The sequence below is a fragment of the Mus musculus genome, chromosome 7, assembly GCF_000001635.26.
Source record: "Mus musculus strain C57BL/6J chromosome 7, GRCm38.p6 C57BL/6J".
Classification (NCBI taxonomy): domain Eukaryota; kingdom Metazoa; phylum Chordata; class Mammalia; order Rodentia; family Muridae; genus Mus; species Mus musculus.
This window is the reverse complement of record NC_000073.6, coordinates 25,354,999-25,375,447: the sequence shown is the minus strand read 5'-3', so window position 1 is coordinate 25,375,447 and position 20,449 is coordinate 25,354,999. Positions and strand designations below refer to the sequence as shown.

Genomic DNA, 20,449 nt, shown 5'->3' with positions numbered 1-20,449 from the left:
AAGCCTTCTGTGGGTGTTGGGCCAAGTTAGGGTCAAAAACAGTGATTAGGAAGAGGCAACTATGCCATTATAGCAGTAAGGGACGATAAGAAAATGATTCATGGGGGGGGGGGGTGACCCAGGCTGGGAGGGGCCTTTCCGAAGCGTCTGTTCTTTAATCTGGGTAGATCATGCCCCAGGGAAGACTGGGCACAGGCCCCCTCCCTCCCTGTCTCTGTTTCTCCATCACTTAGAACTGTGGTTGTCGCAAATTCTGGACACAGGAGGGTACTCCTGGGAACGGTAAGAACTTTCTGGTGGATTATACTCCAGACCTTGAACACTTGTCCATCTGTCCAAGAAGCTCTTCCCACCCTGCCATTACTCTAATGCCGCCAGCATGCTTAAGCCCCTCCCACCTGCCCTTTCACCCTGTCTCTCCACAAACCACTGGGCCAACCAACCAACCCCACTAAGGAGAAACTGGAGCTCATTTTGGGAGCTCTCAGCTTCCTAGAGTCCTCGGGGACTGAAAGAGGTGTTCTCAAGGCTCCAGCTTCAGACATACTCTCGGTGCCTTCATCAGAGATGCAAGCGAGATCACACACACCAAAAGGCCAGCCCTCAACAAGTTAGGTGTGGTCTTACTAAGCTAGCACCCACGGAGCACCTATAGCCTCTGAGCACAAACAAAAACAGCCCCACAATCGCGGAATCACCTGCACTGACAGAAATCTCCTCCCAACGCAAGGGAAACATACAGCCCAGTCGTGCAATTACATGACCAGCCGCTGATAAGCCTCCTGGAGGGAGAATGAGCAAGACACTTGGTTGTGTTCTGGTTTGTACCCACGGCAACAAGCTGGACACATAAAGCTGCCCCATCATTACCATAAATACAGTGTGTATGTATGTGTATGTGTGTGTGTGTGTGTGTGTTTCCTTGAGAGGCTCCAAGCCTTGCACCCCAAACATCCTGTTTGAACCTCTTGGCAATGCTATTTGAAACAATCATTCTTCCAGATTGGGAAAACTGAAGCAGAGAGACCAATTTTTATAGCCAGAGGCTGTGGTGGGGGAGGGGAGACTGACAACCTGTGTTTGATCACTAGGACCCACATGGCAAAGGGAAAGAACTCACTCTCTCGAGTTGTCCTCTGGCCTCTATACCTGCGCACACAAACACACAGGAATTTTTAAAAACGTAATAAAATAAGTAATTAGGGTTAAAACCCAGGTTCCCTAATTCAAGAGTCTATTACCTAAGGTTATTTCTCAGTAAATGCAGATATATCATAGCAGGACACATTGCCACATGCCTGTGATCCCAGCACCCCAGCAAGAAGACTGAACGTCCAAGATGAACCTGGACTGTACAGCAAATTCCAGATCTCCCTTACGCTGTCTGGTTCTGGCTGTTTGTTGTATAACTTTCGAGAAAAGTATCTATGTACTGCCCAGTAGAAAGGGTGCACATGAACCGAGGTGAGATCCTATCAGGAACAACGTGGAAAATAATAGATACATTTACTGGGGTCACCTACGGGTGCACGTGCATCTGACTCACAAACAGCTGCACCATGGGAAGTCCACCTCCCTCGGTGCCTGCCTTTTCTTTTTCTTTTTTTTTTTTTTTTTTTTTTTTTTTGGTTTTTCAAGACAGGGTTTCTCTGTATAGCCCTGGCTGTCCTGGAACTCACTTTGTAGACCAGGCTGGCCTCAAACTCAGAAATCCACCTGCCTCTGCCTCTCAAGTGCTGGGATTAAAGGCGTGTGCCACCACACCCGGCTGGTGCCTGCCTTTTCGATGCATTCGTATTTCTGGGTTCCGTAGAGCCAGGGCAAGAGGGACTGGAGGCTGGAGTCTCAGGGGAGGGTCTTGGGATGATCTTGTGAAGGTTGTGTGACCTTCTCTTTTCCAGCCCCTTTCCCTCAGGCCTAGCTATCTACTGTCCCTGCCATGACATCAAGGCCAAGGTCTCAGATCACTGCATCTGTTGTGCTCCACAATGGCAATGGCCAGATCAGTGCTCAAAGAAGGGTCTGTGAGGTTGCTGGTCCCTTAAAGAGCCTTGCTGAGTGACCCTAGCAACCTGAGTTGACCTCAGTTGACCCTGGGTCCATCCTCGGAAACTGACTCCATAAAGTTGCCCAAATTTGTGTGTGTGTGTGTGTGTGTGTGTGTGTGTGTACACGTGCACATGCCATAACAAGCATGTGGAGGTAGGTCAGAGGACAACTTTCAACCATGTGTATTCTGAGCATTAGGCTTGGCAGCAAGCAGTCTAAGCCATTTCACTGGCCCAATAATAATGATTGTTGTAGAAAAAAAGAGTTAAACAGCTTACACTATAGTAGTGACACTTTGTCCTGAAAACCTCTAACAAACAAATAGATAATTAATAGATAGATAGATAAGCAGAGAGAGAGAGAGAGAGAGAGAGAGAGAGAGAGAGAGAGAATACTAGTATAGGAACATAGTCCCAGAACCTGGGAGGCTGAGGCAGGAAGACCAGCTCATGCTACGTAATGGGTTCAAGAGCTGTGGGATACCTAGTGGGTTTAAGGCATGCCTGGGATACCTAACGAATTCCTTTATAAAGAACCTCTTTATCAATGTCACATACAACCACATAATGTCACATACAGTCACATAACCACAACAAAGAGATACAACACACCCAAACCAGGCAGCAAGTAACACGCCCAATGTTCCCCGAGTCCCTCCTGTTCTGCTGGGTTGGCCCTTAAGGAAGCAGTAGGCTTAGGATAGAAAGGGGGGCCCCCACTTGTCCTCTCAGCCAGACTGGTTCCACCAGCGCTGTGGATGGCATAACCTGTCTTGGTTGTGAAACCCATGTTGGGCAACTGGGCTCAAATGTGGATGCCTGAATTCCGGACAGAGATGGGAAGTCCGGACTCTAGTGTACTGAGGGAGCAGGGGGCTGGGTGCCAGGCACATTCTCAGGGTGAGGAGGAGGAACCTGGGACCCAGACACCCAGGTTCTGGGAATGCACTACCACAACCCCACTGGTTTTTGTTGTTGAAGGAGGAGCTCCAGTTATGCTGAATAAAATACAAGAAGCCCAATGCGATCTGAAATTCCAATAAATAATTAGATTTTGTTTTAGTAGAAGTACATTCTCACGTAAGGATATTGACAACATATTCATCATCTCTCCGAAATTCCAGTTGGACCTGGTGTGGTGGGGCACACACATAATCCCAGTCCTCATGCCAGGGCAGGAAGATTCCAAGTTCAAGGACAACCTAGGCTTCATTTTAATGTGTGAGTACATTTTGTGTATGTGCATGTGTACATGCAAGTGTATTTGAGGATCCAAACTTGGGATATTCTAACACTCTTTTCTGGCCTAGGTGGGCTCCAGGCACAGTCATACGTGTAGGCCAAAAAATCTGTATGCAGAAAATACTTAAATATTTAAAAACTGAACCAATGCATACACTGTATGTATCTATCCACCACGTAAGGGGGACAAGGTCAAGCACCTACTGGCTGGGTCATGAGTCCTCCCCAGCTCTGCAGACCTCATCCCCTCCATTCTTGGATCTCTTTCCCCTCCCCCACGCCAAGCCACCTCACAACTGCCCAGCCTCAGTTTCTTCACCTACACCCGTGGTTATATCTAACCGGGATACGTCAGTCAACCTAAGGACGACTCAGAGAGTCATCTGAGGAGCCCACTGCCCTCAGTTATGACTGGTCTTGAGTCATTTACGGTCCATTTTCAGGAGTGGTATGGGGAAGGGGCCATATCTTAAGAGAGCAGGCTTGGATAAGGGCAGAGATGGGGAGAGAAACAGTGATGTGAGACAGAGACCTCAGGATAAGGATACCCAGGCACGGGGTCTGGGAGGAGGGAGACCAAGAGATGAGGACACAAACACACACATGTCAAAATGGGCTTGCAAAGATGAGGAAAGGAAGTGAGGGGTATGACAGCTCATGTTTGCAATCCAAGAACTCAGGTGGCTGAGGCAGGAGGATCACCCTAAGTTTGAGGCCAGCCTAACTACATACAGAGTAAAACCCAGCTTCAAAATAAAAATTAATAATAATAAGATGGGAGGAAGGAAGCTAGTTGGATATGCTGCGGCTGGGCCGAGTGCTTGCCTTGCATAGACAAGGCCCTGGGTTGGATCCCCAGCGCCAGGTTCTGTAGTTCTGTTTGTATGATCTCAGTACTTGGAGATGAAGGCAAAATGTTCAAATTCATCCTCAGTTACACAGTGAGTCAGAGACCAGCCTTGGATACGTGAGAGCCTGTCTCAAAAACAAAACAAAAGCGGGGGTGGGGGGGAATAAAGATGCAAAGATAAGTGGATGGGGACTCAGAGCTGAAGTGGGCAATGCCACCCATGCATGTCGGCATCACCCCAAAAGACAGACACGCGCAAGCAAAATGATGCTCACTACCATAAGTCTGGGGCCACAGCCAGTCAGCCATTTGGGTGGTGCCAGGAGACAGAGTGTTGGATATGTGGAGAAAGCTGTGGTCATAGGCCGTCCAGATCACAGGCTGGCAGGTGATCCATTTGTTGTCCCCTCATACCCACACACTGTGGCATGGTGACACAACCTCTTCTAGAGTTGACACCCCGATTTTCTGGTGCCTCCTATATTTTGGGGGTGACACCCATGGTAGGAACCCCACCCAACTCTAATGCCGCTTCCTTACTGAGTCACCTACAACCCTGTCAGGCCTGTTGAGGGGAAACTTTGGTGAATCAAGTACCCAAGACCCAGTCCCTTAATCCCTGAGGAATTCATTGGGAATTTGGATCTAGCTCTCGAGGAACACACAGCCTAGACTAGGGTCGCCAGAGTCTAGACCCTCTTTTAGATTAAGAGGCCCAGGCTCAGCCCTTCTCCCTCAGACTCATAGGTCTCAACCCCAGCCCTCCTCCCTCAGTTCATGGATCCAGACTCTTCCCTCAGACCCAGGTTCCAGATCCCAGCCTCCTCTCTCAGACTCCAGTATCAGCTTTCCCCCTTCAGACCCAGGAGTCTAGGTCCCATACCTCCTCCCTCAGATTCACATTCCAGACCTCCCCATCTCTGCTCCCATCGCACTCAGGTGTTAACTGGGGCCAGACACAACCCCCAGGTTTCTTGTCAGTCCCCAGCCCCCTCCCTTCCCATTTGAAGCAGAGATGAGGTGCAATATTTACTTTGGTCCTCACATGAATCGCCCCCTAAAACACGTGACTGTCCCCCACTGACCCCATGCCTCCGGGCCTTGAACCGAACACTGGGGAGGAACCCGCTCCCACTCTGTATAACACACCAGGCATCCCTCCCTAACCCCTCACTCTCTCCCTGCCTCTCCAGATCTTGCAGTTTTCTGTCTCTCAACATCTGTGTCTACCTGTCTCCATCCTCTCAATTCCCATCTCCAGTCACTCATCTTCCCTATCTCCCCTGCCCTGGGTCCCTGCTCCCTCTTCCCCAGTCTCCTTCTTCCTGTACATTCTCCATCTCTGACTCTGTTTCTATCTCTTCCCACTCTTGTTTCTACCTCTGCCGCAGGTCTTCAGTCCTGAGAGATGAGACAAGAGGGGAAGTGGGGTGTGGGGAACAGAGAGGAGAGGGAGGATGGAAAATCCAGGGGGAAGGGAAGAGGGTCAGGCAGACCGGCTAGTCTCCCTTGGCATCTCTGTCAGAGCCCCGCCCAGGGCTGTGTGGCCTGGCCCATATAAGCAGCTCCTGGCCTCACACTGAGAACTTAGTGTCTGCTGTCACCAAGAACCTCTATCTCCATCCCCTCACGTGGATCTGCAGGTAGGACCATCTCCTCCCTAAGTCCCTGCTCTCTGGCAGGCACCTCCGCTCGGTTCTCTGCCTATCTGGCTCACAGCTCTGTCTCCCTGACTGCCTCTGACTGACTGCCGCTGACTGGGATCATCTTACTCTTTCTCAACGCTTCACTTCCCCAGTCTCACCTTTCCAACCTGACTGGTACAGAGTTGGATTTAGAAATTCTGGGGCCCAGCACCCAGTCTCAGAGCCTGTTTGGATGGGTCCATCATCAGGCATTTCTCTTCTGTCTCTGAGCCTATAGCCCTCTGTAAAATCAGCTTGTAGAGGTACCATGTTCCACGCTTGTGGCTGTCTCACAGTGTCTCTGCGAGCACCTGGCTCAGAGTTCTTTCCCATCTGTCTCTGCCATTCCTGGCTGCCTTTGCTCTCCCTAGACAAGGATTTGTCTCTCTCCAACTCTGCCTCTGCTCCAAGAAGGGTCCTCTGGGGTCTGTCGGGCAGCTGTTAAAACGATGGGCGAGTAGTTCGCCCACCTAGCCATCCCAGCCAACAGGTTAACTTGGCCTCTTTCTCTTCAGCTCCCTTCCCCCCCTGAGAGTTCGTCTCCCCCAGTGCCCTAGTCCCTTGCCCTCCCCTGCCTAGTATCCAGCATCCCTTGGACAGACTACATTGCTGTTGCCGTAGCCGTCCCCTGCAGCCGTTCACACAGCAGCCACCTCCTCAGGGCCAGCAAGATGCAGTTTGAGATGCACGACCACGTGAAAGGCAAAGGTGGGGTCACTGAATGCACCAGCAACCCTCTAGGTGCCAGGAACCTGGCTGCCTCCCTACCCTGGGCACCCTGGCTTCGAAAACAAATGGCACTTGCTTCTACCCCAGAGGCCCCAGGAAATGTTGGAGCCCAGTCATGGAGGAGGAGGTGGTGGTATGTGTAGCCAAGTCGAGGCTCTGCCCAGCTGTGGTGCCCACTTTCCCTCCTGACTTTGGCTCAACCAGATGTGTAGTTGGCAACAGCAGCAGAGACAGACTAGGGGTGTTGATGACCAAATGTGACAGATAGGAATGGGGAGGAGGTACAGTGATGTTTCCTCTAGTGGGCGGCCAGGTGGCCTGCCCAGACTGCCCGGCAGAAGGAAGGGCGGCAGGGGTGGCGCGGCTCAGAAGGTCCTGCCAGGATGCCTGTTGATCCCCCTTCTCTTACCTCCACAGCCATGTCATATCCAGTGACTAGTCAGCCTCAGTGCGCCAACACCTGCTACCAGACACAGCTCAGCGATTGGCACACGGGCCTCACCGACTGTTGCAACGACATGCCCGTCTGTGAGTGTCCGAGGAAGATGGGGAGGGAGGGAAACTCACGCCACACTCCTGCAGTCTTCACTCTGCCTGGGATCCCATTATCCAACCCTCAGCCTCCTCACGGTGACCCCCACCCACCCCACCCAGAGCCCGATCGCTTTGGGTCTTGGTTTCCTTCTCTATAACTGTTCTCCTGAAGCCCGCATCCCCTCCGTGCCACCGTGCGTGCCCTCCTCGGGGGCAAACACAGCAGGCCCGGGACCTGACCGTTCTGCCCTGTCCAGGTCTGTGCGGCACTTTCGCCCCGCTGTGCCTGGCCTGCCGCATCTCCGATGACTTTGGGGAGTGCTGCTGTGCGCCCTACCTGCCCGGAGGTCTGCACTCTCTGCGCACCGGCATGAGGGAGCGCTACCACATCCAGGTGCGCGCCAATCCCAGACCACAGGGATTGAGACTGGGGACTGCGGGGATTGAGACTGGGGACCGCCACCTGGCACCCCAGAACAAAGCTCCTGACCTTTCTCGATTTCTCTCTTTCCCACCCTCCAGGGCTCCGTCGGGCACGACTGGGCTGCCCTCACCTTTTGCCTGCCCTGCGCCCTCTGTCAGATGGCGCGGGAACTGAAAATCCGAGAGTAAGGACATTCTTGGTCCTTGGTCCTTGGTCTTGCCTGGCCTCCCTGGGAGGCCACTCCTTGGAAAGCCTGTCCCACTGCCCCTGTCCCACCGCCAAAAAAATACACCCACAATAAAAACCTGAAAACCAACCCCACCTATAAGTTTTTATTGTCGCGGGGAAGGACTCTGGGTGCAGTGGGAGGTTTGCTGAGGGGGTGGGATGCATGAAAGGCGGCTAGGTGTATCAGACAAGACGGGTTTAATAGGACTGGCCGTGTAGATTACTTCCTGGCTGCAGATGGCCTATCTGAAGTACTGCCCGCATCCTGAAATGAGCCAACCCAGACAGTCTCCGGATAGATGCCCAAGCCTGCTGCAAACCCTGCACTCTGCATGCTGAGGCAGATAATTTAAAAGAGGCCCAGGCTGCATGGTATGAGGGCAGCCTGGGCAGCATATTGAGACTCTGCCTCAAATAAAACTTTTAAAATATTAAGAAAAAGAGTTAAACTCTTCAAACAATGCTCTCCCCTGCTCAGTCAGTATCTACAGACATAATAAAAGAGAGTTTTACTTTCATGTGTATGGGTATTGTGCCTGAACATACCACAGATGTGCAGTGCCCAAAGGGAGTTGGATTCCCCATAACCTGTTCTCCCATCGGCCTTGAGACAAGATGGGCCTTTGGAAAAAGGCCCCCAAGGCTAGTCCCTCATCAGCTAGCTTATCATACTGAAGTCCATTACTACCTCCTCAACTCAACTCACTGACTTCTCCTGGCAGCATTTCCTGCAAAAGGAGCTAACTAGAACATGCTTGGGTCTCAGAATCCCTGGGATCCAGTCTTTCCCTTGCCATTTCTGTGCTATCTTAGTGAGTTTATAAACCCTTTCAAGCCTGTTTTCACCTCTGAGGGTAGCAATTCTTAATATGTAAAATAAACAAACTGTAAGAGACGGCTCAGTGGTTAAGAGCTCTGGCTGCTCTTGGGGAGGAGTTTGGTTCACAGAGCCCACACAGCAGCTCACAACTGCCTGTAACCCTAGTTAGAGAGGGTCTGGCATCCTCCACCCACATGCACGTGCGCACGCGCGCACGCGCGCGCACGCACACACATACACACACACACACGCACACACATAATTTTTTTAAAGCCAAGTTTATGCTCACATTTCATAGGGCCACCATCAGCTCATAAAAGCAAAACTCTTATGGGGCCAGTGTACCGCCTGAAAATACTGTCACTCATGAGCCACATGGCCGTGCACTGAAGCAAGTGACTTGTGTTGGGGCCAAGCTCTCAGAGAAAGTGCACTGCTGAGCATCTGCAGCAGGGCGAGGCGAGGCGCTGGCCTCGGCCTGGCCTCGCCTCGCCATCTCAGGCTGGCATCTGCCCTTGCATCCAGGCTTTGGCATTCCAGGGCTTTAATGCTGAGTTTACTTCAGAGGATACTCATCCACACCCAGCTGCCAGGGCCCTGCAGCTTCTGCCCTCACCAGCACCACCAGTTCTCCGTGCTCAATTCCTCCGGTTTAAACAATGGTTTCTGTGTTCTGTGCCCCAGGGGGGTTTCTTGTCTAATGACAATCACTGGGACACAGACTGTCTGATTCTCCCTGAGCCAAACTGTGGCAGGGACAAAGAAAGGCTCAAAGACGTCCCTGCCCATTGTCCCCGCCATCTCTCTTCTGGGGAATGAGAGATCCTGTTGTGGAACCCTGCCATTGCCAAGAAGGGGCAGAGCCAGGCTCAGGATACACGGCTTGGAGGTGGGGCCAGGACAAAGACACATGTTCCACTCACCCAGAGCCCATCCCTCCCTCCTCTGCACAGATGAAGTTACGATGCACAAGTCTTCTCCACACTTTATTCTTTGCCTCAGTTGCCCTCCTATCATAGAGATGTGACCCATGCTGACATGCACACATTAGCAGGATCACATCAGACAGGGTAACTGCAGCAAGGGAAAGAGGCTGGGTCCAACCCCCACGCCAGGACCAAAACAGCGGCTAGAAGTTGGAGTCTTGGGAAAGCAAGAGTCCCAAGCTCAGGCAGCTGCCTAGGACTGGGGGAGGAGAGAGCTCTTAAGTCCAAAAAGGAGATCCAGGTGTAGGTGGCCTCTGTGCAGAGTCCCAGAGACTCAAGAAAAAGCCAAATGATGGCCCCTCCAGGGTCTCCCAGCCCACACCTGCCAGGATGAGATGTGAGGCATCTCAGGCAAAGAATTTGCCTCTGAGGCTGCCTTTAAATAAGCCTACATCTCCAGGTTCCGCTGGTGGCCCTGGTCTAGCCCGGCAGCAGCTCACTGCTCCTACAGCGGGCAGCTGCACTGTCCTGTCCTCTCAGTAGCTGCCTGCTTTTGCCAGTGCTAAACTCACCACAGGGCACTAGATTCCCTCCTGTATGAGCCCGCAGTCACACCTGGAAGCCCACAAGCCCCAGCCTGCCCCAGCCTGCCCCAGATTAGTAACAACCTCACTGTCCACCCATGGCCCAGGACATAAAGTGGCCGTTCTGGATATGTCCTCTTCCCTACTCTAACATCTGCACCACTGTCACATCCTGCCACTCACCTTCCTCCTGCCCAGTTAACCACCTGCAGCGTCTTCTGTGCCCACCAGCCCACTCTTCTCCCCAGAGCTGAAGCCCCTCATTTACCACCACAGAAGTGTCCAACCGCTGCCCACTGCCCTGAGACTAAGAACCCAGCTCAGCCGACACTTGATCTGGGTTGCAGTGGCCAGGTCTCTGGTTCTCGTGATAAGACAAACCGCTTCCAGCCTCGGGCCCTTCAGCCTTACAGTTCCCTCGACTCTTGAATTTGTTTCCCAAAGGTCTTCCCTCCGTCTGTCACCTTTCTCAGCCCAGTTTCTCCAAATGCTTCATCAACTTTACCTCAGTGCCACACTGTGTGTATGTGTGTGTGCATGTGGGCACATGTCTCCTTCCACAAGAACTCAATCCCCACCAGATGAGGGAACCTCCTCTCACCTCCTGCTTTGCTTTGTACCCACAACTGTACTGGGCACAAAGTAATAAATAGTTGCTAAATGCAGAACAAAGGGGGGGACCCTGGGAAAAGGGAGCCAGTGGTTTCTGAAGACTGTCCAGGGGATCCCTAGTTCAGAGTGGCCCCATCAGGCAACATGGTAGCTGTGGAAGAGGGCCCTTGACAGGTCAAAGGGACATGCTAGTGAGATTGTCCTGACTCAACAGTCCCTTCCGGCCTCCACCACCCCCGTGTCCACTGCCTCCAGCACCCCCGCTGCCCCCACAGTACTCATGGAGCCTATGACGCAGAGTGACGAGGGCTGACCCAAGGCAGGCCCCATTGGGAGCATGAGGACCCCCAGGCAGCTGGAGCAGCAGAGTGGCCACACCAGCCATGCCATCTTCTGTGGGCTCAAGGGTGATGGGTCCAGCTCGTAGGCCAGCTGTGGTGGCAGGGAGGGCTGGTGGGCAGCACCCGCCTCCCATGGGTCCCCAGGGACCCCCGGCTCCTGTCAGCAACAGGGGTGCTAGGAAAGGCTCAGAGCGGCGGAAGGCAGGAGGAGGGAGCCCAGCTGGCTTCCATGCAGGTGCTGGGCCTGCAGGGTCTGGAGGGAAGCAGACAGTGACCTTGGCAAAGGGGCGGCTGGCCATCTTGGTCATCTCCTGCAGGTGGCGGCGCTGCTCTTGTCGCTGGTCCAGAGCCTGCTTGGCCTTCCAGAGGAGCACACAGAGTGAGAGGAAGAGGAAGAAGCAGGAAAAGAAGACAGAGAAGAAGACGAACAGGTCAATGTGGGCCTGGTCTTGCCGGAAGAAGAGCAGGCCCTGTGAGTCTGCTGAACCGTTGGCACCAGGCCCGTTGGGGTCTCCTACACCCAGCAGCAGCAGGTAGAAGCGGCTGGATTTGAGGGCGTGGTGCTCATGGGGATAGGTGATCACCAGCCTGTCCCTCACACTGCGGACCACCAGCACTGCCGAGGGTTCCGTCACTGTGACGTAGGTAATCAGGCCCCGTGGCCACACCTCCCGGACCCGTGGCTCCACCGGAGATCCTGACCCACTTCCAGTCCCCAATCCTCCTAGGTCCGCAGCCACCCGAGGTACACCATCAGCAGGAGGCGGGGGAGGTGGGGGAGGTGGAGGTGGCTGGATGTGCACAGTGTGGACGCCTGTGTCAGGGGCCACTCGGACCACAAAAGTGTCATAGGAGGTGGAGACATAGAGGTCCACAGCGCCGAAGGTCACGTCTAGTGTCAGGCGAATGTCCACATTGGTGAACTTGGGTTGGACGCCAAACAGCACGGTGCGGCCAGGACCCAGGGCCCGGCGCTTTGGCTCATGGAAGCAGTTGGTCTGGGAAGTGGGGTCCAGGCAGCACTCTTGTTCCACAGAGATGAGTCGGTAACACTGCTGGCCACCTAGCGGGCTCCCGTGGAATGACTCGCGGCACTTAGCACACTGTGACAGGGCAGGAGTGGAGTCGGCCATCAGGGCTGAGCTCAGTGCTGCAACCCTCAATGCCAGCCATGGCACTGTGCCCAGCACACCCTACCTGCACCCCAGCGTGGCGCTCTCAGCCATGAGACTTCTATGAGGTTCTGACCGTACATCCTCACTAGCTACGTGTGGCCCTCTGCCATTGACCAGACCTCACTGAACCTCCGTACTGAGAGGAACTGAAATGATTCACAGCCTGTGGCTCAGCATTTGAGTTTGGTCAGCATCTCCTGCCCACCTCCTCCCTGCCTAGGAGGCTCCACAGGTCCACTTGCCTGTCACTGTCACTTCAGCCCAAAGTGTCACCTTTTTACAGTCACCTTCCTCAGTCATGGTCACCATGTCTACCACTTAGTCATGGTGGTTATTACATGGCTCGTTATTACTGCTATAATTATTAGAACCAAATAAACACTACTTGGGGCAGCCAACAGAGGGGTTGGAGGAGGTCTGTACTGACCGCCAGCCCACTCTAGCAAAGGCCAATGGCTGTGTCTGACAGTGTTGAGAGTGTTTTGTTTTGTTTCATTTTTTGCTGGGCATAGTGACACATATCAGTAATCCTAATATAGGAGGATTTACAGCTCTACCACTGAGCCATGCCCCCAGCCCCTCACTGGGGGATTCTAGGCAGGAGCTCTATCACTGAGCCACACCTGAGCCTCTCACTGGGGGATTCTAGGCAGGGGCTCTACCACTGAGCCATGCCCCCAGCCCCTCACTGGGGGATTCTAGGCAGGGGCTCTACCACTGAGCCACGCCCCCAGCCCCTCACTGGGGGATTCTAGGCAGGAGCTCTACCACTGAGCCACACCTGAGCCTCTCACTGGGGGATTTCAGGCAGGGGCTCTACCACTGAGCCATGCCCCCAGCCCCTCACTGGGGGATTCTAGGCAGGAGCTCTACCACTGAGTCACACCTGAGCCTCTCACTGGGGGATTTCAGGCAGGGGCTCTACCACTGAGCTTTACCCTTAGCCCCTTACTGGAAGATTTAGGGCAGGTACTCTATATCATAGAGGCATGCTTTCAGGCCCTCAGTGAGCTATGTATGTATGTATGTATGTATGTATGTATGTATGTATGTATGTATGTATATGTGTATGTGTGCCCATGTGTAATTTATATATGAGCATATTTTGTGTGTGTGCACATGTATATGCAAGTGAATTTGAAGATCCAAACTTGGGTCTTCTTGAGACTGTGTGTCTCTGGCTGGCCACAAATTCAAAGAGATCCACCTGCCTCTTTTTCCCAAATGCTGGGACTAAAGGTGTGTGCCACCATGCCCAGCAATAAACTTAGGTCTTAGAGCTTGGGTAGCAGACAATTTACTGACTGAGCTATCTCCCCGGCATCCCAGCCAGGCCTTTCAATCATACAGCAGTAAAGCCAACTTTCTGGTCTAGGATGAGAAGGATGGAGGTCGGTGAGGCTGGTCTGGGTGGGGCTACACCTCAGTAAGACAGGAAGATGTTCCCCTGGGCCTGGAGAGCGGCTGCGTGGGGGAGTGGGGCAGAGCAGTCAGCCAGCCTCCCTGTTTCAGAAATGAGAAATGGGCATAAGGGGGATTGGGATTTGGGTTAGGTTTCACTAGATTAAGTCTTGCACCATGCAGGCCCAGTACTGACAGAATCCTCCTGCCTCAGCCTCCTAAGAACTAGGATCACAGGCTGAAGTCACAGACCTGGCTCACAAGGGGGATTTAAATCTAAGTTTAGAATTAATGAGAACCCTCATCAGCCAGAATTTCACATGGTGGGGAAAGGCACGTGGGACAAAAACCTCCCCAAGTAGCAAAGCTGGCACAGGGAGGGCAGAGTAAAGTCACAGTGACATTTCTGACATCACTGTGACTTCTTGGATGCAGCCATTCCTACATACAGGTCCCAGAGCACACAGGTCCTTGGTGGCCCTGTTGCTGCTCTATTGAGATAGGATCTCACTTAGCACAGGCTGGCATCACATATCTCTGTAGCTGCTGATCCTCCTGCCTCTGCCTCCCAAGTGCCGGGGTCACATAAATGCCACCGCCCTAGGCTTCTGCAGTGTAGGAGAGAAAGCCAGGGCTGCGCGTGCACACCAGGCAAGCACTCCAGCAGCTGAGCCACACCGTAAGACTACTGTTTTTGAAACCGTATCCCTCTATTGCCCAGGCTGGCCTTGAACTCAGGGTCCTCCTCAGCCCCTGGAACAATTGGCATGTGCCACTGCACCCAGTCAGACCTGTTTTCAGAGTCAAAACATTTGCTTTTCCCCTAAGCTACTCTGAGGTGGGTTTCTGGCACTTGCAACCTATAGTCTGTGACTGTCACAGTCAGAGCCCCTGAGGTCCTGCATTTGGACTCTGAGCCACAGCCCGGGGCTCAGCAATGTACAAGATGACCTCCATTCCAAACCAGGTCCACAGCCCTGATCCTGGACCCGGATCCCCTCATCCCAGCTCCGCCCTTTGCTCCTGTGGCACCGAGTCCAGGAGCTGGCTTCCCAGACACACCTGGTACTTGTAGCAGTCTCGGCGGTCACTGGGAGAGCTGCCCTGGCAGGTGCCTGTCTCTGTGTTGTTCTGACATGGGCATCCTGTCCCGTCCTGCTCGTTACAGGTGTCAGCGTGGCCATTACACTGGCACCTGAGAATGGGAGAGAGGGGGGTGAATGCTATGCTCTGACTTCCAGACTCTCAGAACTCAAGTCCACTACCCCAGCCACGGGGTCCTTGAGTAACAATCTGCTCGGACTGTCTCCAGTTTTCTGAAGTTTCAGAAGGGCAGGCACAAAACGGGGTGACCTTGAGGCCTCCTTCCTCAGCAGCCTTCTGTGGATTCGGGAGACCAGGCTCCCTCCAGGTCTGTCTGCAGCCCTTTTTGCAGACCTCTGATGTGGGGACCTCTCAGCTGGGTTCCACCCATGTTCCCCACCCACTGCTCACCCTCCAGCTTTCTTAAACTTCATTCGCTTCTGACAAGAGAGGGCTAGGCAAGGGAGGTCTAGTTCCCAGGGTTACTCCCGGTGAGAAGGGCGAGGGCCAGGCTCCTTCCTCTTACTTGGTGCATTTCCCGTCCAGGAGAAAGTAGCCGTGGAGGCAGCTCTCACATCTGTCCCCGTAGCTGTTGTTCTGACAGTTCACACACACAGCTTCATCTTCACTGGGACCTTCTGCCACCCAGGTTTCAATCTGGCCAACAAGGGCACAGAGAGACATGGGCCAACCCTTCTCCCCCAGACACAAGGGTCCAGGCCCCACCTCTTCCTTCAGATACAGGGGTCCAGGCCCTATATCCTCCCCCAGACACAAGGGTCCAGACCCAGTCTTCCTCCCTCAGGCCCAGTCTCCTCCTCAGACTCATGAGTGCAGACTTCATTCCCTCACCTCCTCTGGATCCAGTGAGTACTTCTCTGGCTCCTTTCTGGCCATTTCTAGCTCTTTCCTGGAGACGCACACATGGCTGTTCCCGCGACAGAAGGCATGGCAGGGTCGGCAGGTCCCACCGCCCAAAGCCGAACCCACGAACAGTGGGAGACACTGCTCACAGTGGCTACCCTAGTAACAAAGGAAAGTTCCATCCAAAGGGCTGGGGAAACATGGGGCTGGGGGCACAGGGCTGGGCACCTGGTCTGCCCCTGCCGGCTGGGCTGGGGGCACAGGGCTGGGCTGCGGCTTAGGCCCTCCCTTCACTCACTTGCCCTAGCCCTTAAGTCCCAAGTAGCAAAGGTGTCCACACACCCAGGCTCCCCAGCTATTCTGTCCACTACTACACAGCCCCCAAAGTCTTTTCACATCTCCCCAGAATAGGGTTCTCCCACCCCTTCCCTGCCATGGCTTCTTGGGACTGGGAATTAACCTTAAGATGATGCCTCAGCACGAGGGCTGGGGTGTGACTCAGTGGTACAGCACTTGCCTAGCATGTCAAATGCCCTGGGTTCCATCCCAGGACCACCAAAATAGACTTCAAAAAAACAATAAAAGGCCTCTTCTAAGCAGACTCAGGGGCTCGGGTTCGGCCAGGGCCTGAGGGGCTGGGTGGCGGGTCCCATACCTTGGTGTGGTTCCGGCACAGCAGGCAGTGGTCCTGTGCTCCAACGCCGGCACACTCACTGTGGCGGTTGCAGCGACACTCTGTGGAGCAGTTGCGGCCAACAAAGCCAAAGTGACAGCGGCAGTGATCAGGCTCCACACAGGATCCGTTCACACAGCCCTGGGCGCACACAGGGCGGCAGACGCCAGTCACACTGCAGGGACGAGCAGTGATGAGGGCAGGGGCCCAGCCTTCCAACACTGTCCCACTCTCTTTCAGTAGGCTGCTGGCCTGGAGGCCGCTGGCCCCGCCCCCACTATGCTCCTCCAGAGACTCATTCTTTCCTGGCTCCTCTAGCTATTTTGTCCCTCACCCCCCTCCCCTACACACTGGGTCTGCCAACTGCCCTCCCGTCTCACAGATAGGCGCCCCCGCCCATGAGCCTGGGCTGTTTCCTTCCACATGACTTGTGTCACCCCGACTGAGCCTCACTTGTCCATGGTGTAGCCTGTCTTGCAGCTGCACTCGTAGCCGTGGGGCTGGTCATGGCAGTTCTGGGTCTCATTGCAGTCATGGTGCCCATTTGCACACTCGTCCTCAGGGGGGCAAGACAGGAAGGCCCAGGAGGCCCCGGGACGTCCACACGTTAGCCCTGACCCCAGAGGACACAGGCCTTTACCCAGGAGATCTCTTCATGACTATCCCAGACACCTGGGCCCTTCCCACCACCTCTGAGTCCCACCTCAGAACCGCCCCCATCTTGTTCTCTGTGCCCCTGGCCAACCACCCTGCCCAGCCCCTGGAACCTCTCTCACCGTCTCGGGGACCACTGAGACCTCCTTCCATGCAATGGCCACCCCCATCCTGGCCTCCCCAGGCACACCAGCCACAGTGGGGTCGTCGCAGGCACAGGGCACACTGTGTCGCCTGAGCACAGCCCAGCGAGCAGCTCTCTGGCCCTCTAAGCAGCCGCCCACAGCCTCCAGCCATACATCGCAAGGGCAGATAGGAGGGGCTCAGACACTGTCCAGAGAAACGGGGCGGGGGTGGGGGGGAGAAGAGACAGGGGAAGAAAGTTAACTACACTTCTCAGACTGCATCCCTTTCTTCCAGGCCCCACCCTCCATGGTTCTAGCTCAGGGTACAAGCGGGGCTATCATAAGCCTTTGCAACCAGACATCAAGGCTAGAATTGGATGAACCCAGCACAGTAGCCCATGCTTGGAATCCCAGAAGACAGGGGGTGGATGATCAAGAGTTCGGGTTACCCTTAGCTACATAGGGCAGCCTGGGCTACATGAGCCCTGGTGTTAAAGAACAATGGACTAGGGTCAGGGTTCTGTGGAGCCCTGGGCTGAGAGGACACTGGAATGAGATGATGAGCAGATGAAGAAGATACAGGGGGAGCAGGAAGAGAAGAGGCAGGCATCAGCCATCAGTCAGGCCCCAAGGATGGTGAGACGCAGACATGGAAGCTTCCAGGCCTCAGAGTTCAGCCCCTAGGAAGCCCTATTGAACTTTCTACTTGTGACCCAAAGGGACCTGGGCAATCCCAGTACTTTGGAGGCAGAAACAGGAGAAACGAGAGGTTCCAGACAAGGGCAGGTATGACAGCTTGAAGGGTGAATGCACATGTTGCTAAACTTGATGACTTGAGTTTGATCCCTGGAACCCATACAGGGGAAAAATTAAACTAACCCCTACAGGCTGTCTTCTGACCTCTAAACACATGCATCCCCTCCCAAAATGAATAAATAAGTATATGTAATGAAGGAGAAGGAGGAAGGAGGAGGAAGAAGAAGAAAAGTAGTCAAGATCAGCCTAGGTTAGATGAGTTGCAGGCTAGCCTGTGCTACAGAGGAAGACCGTATTTTAAAAAGTGCTGTGCAGTGGCGGCACATGCCTTTAATCCCAGCACTCGGGAGGCAGAGGCAGGTGGACCTCTCCAGCCTGGTCTACAGAGTGAGTTCCAGGACAGCCAGGACTACTGTCTTGAAAAAAATAATACATATATACATATGCATATACAAATACATATACATATACAGCCAGAGAAACTTCTTGAAAAAATACATACATACTTATACATATATACACACACACATATACATATATATATGTATGTATGCATGTATATATGTATATATAATAAATAAATACATTTTAAAGATTAAAAGAAACTCTCATGTCCCATAAGCCTATTATATCGATGCAAAGTCTCCTTTCCCTACCCAATTCCTGTATTGAAAGAAGGCAGTGACCAGCCGCCTGAACCCTAGACTTACAAGGCATGTGACAGCATTTTCCTGCGTTGGAATGACTGCGGGGCTAGAGAGTGGGCTTAGAGGTGAGCAACACACTGCTCTTGCATGGGACTCAAGTAAGGATCCCAGCACCTGTTCGAGAGCCAAACCCAGCTGAGTTTTGAGTGTGCGCACGCGTACATGTGGAGGTCAGTGAGCGGCCTCAGGCACTGTCACCTTGTCTTTGAGCCAGTCTCGCATTGGCCTGGAAGTCACTGAGTAGACTAGACTAGTCAGCAGTAGACAGGCAGCTGCGTTACTGAGTGAGCTCTCTCCCCAGGCCCAGGGCCTGAGAGATTGATTACAAGGTGCCTAAGCCAATACGCCACTCCGCCACTCCTAGGTAAAGCTTCTAGCTGTAGAAGCTGGCAGCCCTCGCTGCTGGGTCGTGCAGGAAGCACTGCTGGTTTCTCTAAGGTCACCTTTAGAATGGAAGTCCCAATGGCATGCCCCCCCCCCCCACACACACACACACTGTGGTCCACTGGGTGAAGGGTGAGGGAGAGCTGAACCAGTGGCTTGGGGAGCTGGAATGTTGCCACTGGGTCCTGGCTATCCGCCTATGCACGAGGAAGAGGTATCAGTGGGAATCAGACATTCCTTGCTAGATATGACAATGGTGGGCAGGTCTGACTGGCCTTCCACAGGGGCAAGCCAAGGCAAATGCTTTTGTCTACCACTGGGACAACTAAATTATGCTACGTAGACACATTTTTTGGAGCTCCTAGAAGAGGACAATGTGGTAGGCAGTTAGGTCCTAGCCACCTGTCTGTCAAGTACATCCACTGCCACCAGTCACATCTCCAACCCACAGGCGAGGTCCTGACCCACCCTGTGTGAACTGGGCCCTCCCAGCCCTTCCTGGCAGTGTCTCACTGGGCCCTGAATATGGCCCTGATGTCCTGGAAGGAGTACAGAGTTGTGATCCTAACAGCAGGAGGCATGGAAGACGAGGGAAGGAAAGGAGAAGAGGGAGGAGAGAGGATGCCGGGCTGGGCAGCAGGACTCGGGCATTACCTGCTGGAGGCTGCTGCTCCACACACAGTGCTGCCAGCCCCCATCTGCACCCTTGGAGGCCAGGCACGATGTGCAGTTGGGCAGGAGGTGACAGGGCGTGGGGCAGGGCAGTGGAGGCGAGGACTCCACTGGCATAGGAGACACATTCAACAGGGAATGGCTGAAGCAAGTCCAGTCATAGGTGGGCTGCACTGACAGGATTCGGCGAGTCTCCCCTGGTGGGGGGTTGGAGGGGAGGGACAGGGTCAGTAACCAGTCTGCTTCCCGGACTCTCCTCCTTCAGGAGTCTAGATGCCAGCCCTTCTCCAGCCCCACCAGTTTAAGCCCTAGCACTGCCTCAGCCTCAGTGTCTAGTCCCTGGCCTCCCTGATCCGCAGGCACCCAGGCCTCTAACCCCCTCACCCCCCAGAAAGCAAACCGCGAGGAGGCTTACCGGTCCTCTTGAACTGCCGCGTCCACATGCACTTGCCCTCCCGCGTGCACTGCTCACAGTCAGCAGCCCCACACGCAGCCTCTGAGCAGTTGCCAGCCCAGAAGACCTCTCGCTGGTTGATTCGGCAGTCATTCTCTGAGGTGCAGGACCCATTGCGCCCAATGCAGGCACCCTCTGGGCAGTTGGTACACCACTTACAACGGGGAATGGATGCCTGTGGGGGGGAAGATGGAGTTGGTGGGTTCTGTGGGGCTCAGTATCCCTTCTTCCTACCCAATCAATCACAGATGACAAGTTCCATGGTTCCTGAGATGCAGGGATGGGTAGGGCAGTAACCACAGTGGAGACCAGTATCCCTGCCCCTCTACCCACCACTCACCTCTCCATCTCCAGGCTGCAGGGTCCGAGGATGGCGGGCCAGGCACTCACTGCAGGTCCGCAGCCTCCGACATTCCTCAGGCGAGCGAGGCATTGGGGAGCAAGGGGGCACCCCACAACCCAGCCTAGAGGACATGAG

At 54.0% G+C, this 20,449-nt stretch overlaps 2 protein-coding genes across 4 annotated transcripts in view; one reads left to right on the top strand and one right to left on the bottom strand.

The window, feature by feature from the left end:
- The first annotated feature begins 5,723 nt into the window (after positions 1-5,723).
- Cnfn (cornifelin) lies at positions 5,724-7,832 on the top strand. Of its 2 annotated transcripts, NM_028219.1 has the most exons (5): positions 5,724-5,783; positions 6,341-6,533; positions 6,972-7,082; positions 7,346-7,482; positions 7,611-7,832. In NM_028219.1, the coding sequence occupies exons 2-5, from the start codon at positions 6,497-6,499 to the stop codon at positions 7,698-7,700; spliced, it is 375 nt and encodes a 124-aa protein (NP_082495.1). In that variant the 5' UTR covers positions 5,724-5,783; positions 6,341-6,496; the 3' UTR covers positions 7,701-7,832. The 2 variants fall into 2 exon arrangements, with proteins under 2 accessions (NP_082495.1, NP_001074844.1); NM_001081375.1 differs by lacking the exon at positions 6,341-6,533.
- A 1,698-nt stretch (positions 7,833-9,530) lies between these two features.
- Positions 9,531-20,449, bottom strand: part of Megf8 (multiple EGF-like-domains 8) — a 49,180-nt gene continuing 38,261 nt past the window's right edge. Inside the window, exons 32-41 of one of the 2 annotated variants that reach the window (NM_001160400.1) lie at positions 20,312-20,435; positions 19,933-20,146; positions 19,500-19,714; positions 16,996-17,203; positions 16,673-16,832; positions 16,202-16,394; positions 15,535-15,705; positions 15,209-15,339; positions 14,662-14,794; positions 9,531-12,126 (exon numbers count right to left, since the gene is read on the bottom strand). In NM_001160400.1, coding sequence (NP_001153872.1) covers positions 10,858-12,126; positions 14,662-14,794; positions 15,209-15,339; positions 15,535-15,705; positions 16,202-16,394; positions 16,673-16,832; positions 16,996-17,203; positions 19,500-19,714; positions 19,933-20,146; positions 20,312-20,435 — 2,818 coding nt within the window. In that variant the 3' untranslated portion in view covers positions 9,531-10,857. Of the gene's footprint in view, positions 12,127-14,661; positions 14,795-15,208; positions 15,340-15,534; positions 15,706-16,201; positions 16,395-16,672; positions 16,833-16,995; positions 17,204-19,499; positions 19,715-19,932; positions 20,147-20,311; positions 20,436-20,449 lie in introns of those variants that run through there. The other variant, XR_003946483.1, reaches the window with a different exon arrangement.

What these genes read in the sequence shown, in the direction of transcription:
- Cnfn (NM_028219.1), top strand. Translation starts at nt 6,497, where the DNA reads ATGCAGTTTGAGATGCACGACCACGTGAAAGGCAAAG. An exon ending in TTGCAACGACATGCCCGTCT is followed by an intron (nt 7,083 to 7,345) that starts GTGAGTGTCCGA and finishes TGCCCTGTCCAG; the next exon opens with GTCTGTGCGGCACTTTCGCC. An exon ending in GGGAGCGCTACCACATCCAG is followed by an intron (nt 7,483 to 7,610) that starts GTGCGCGCCAAT and finishes CCCACCCTCCAG; the next exon opens with GGCTCCGTCGGGCACGACTG.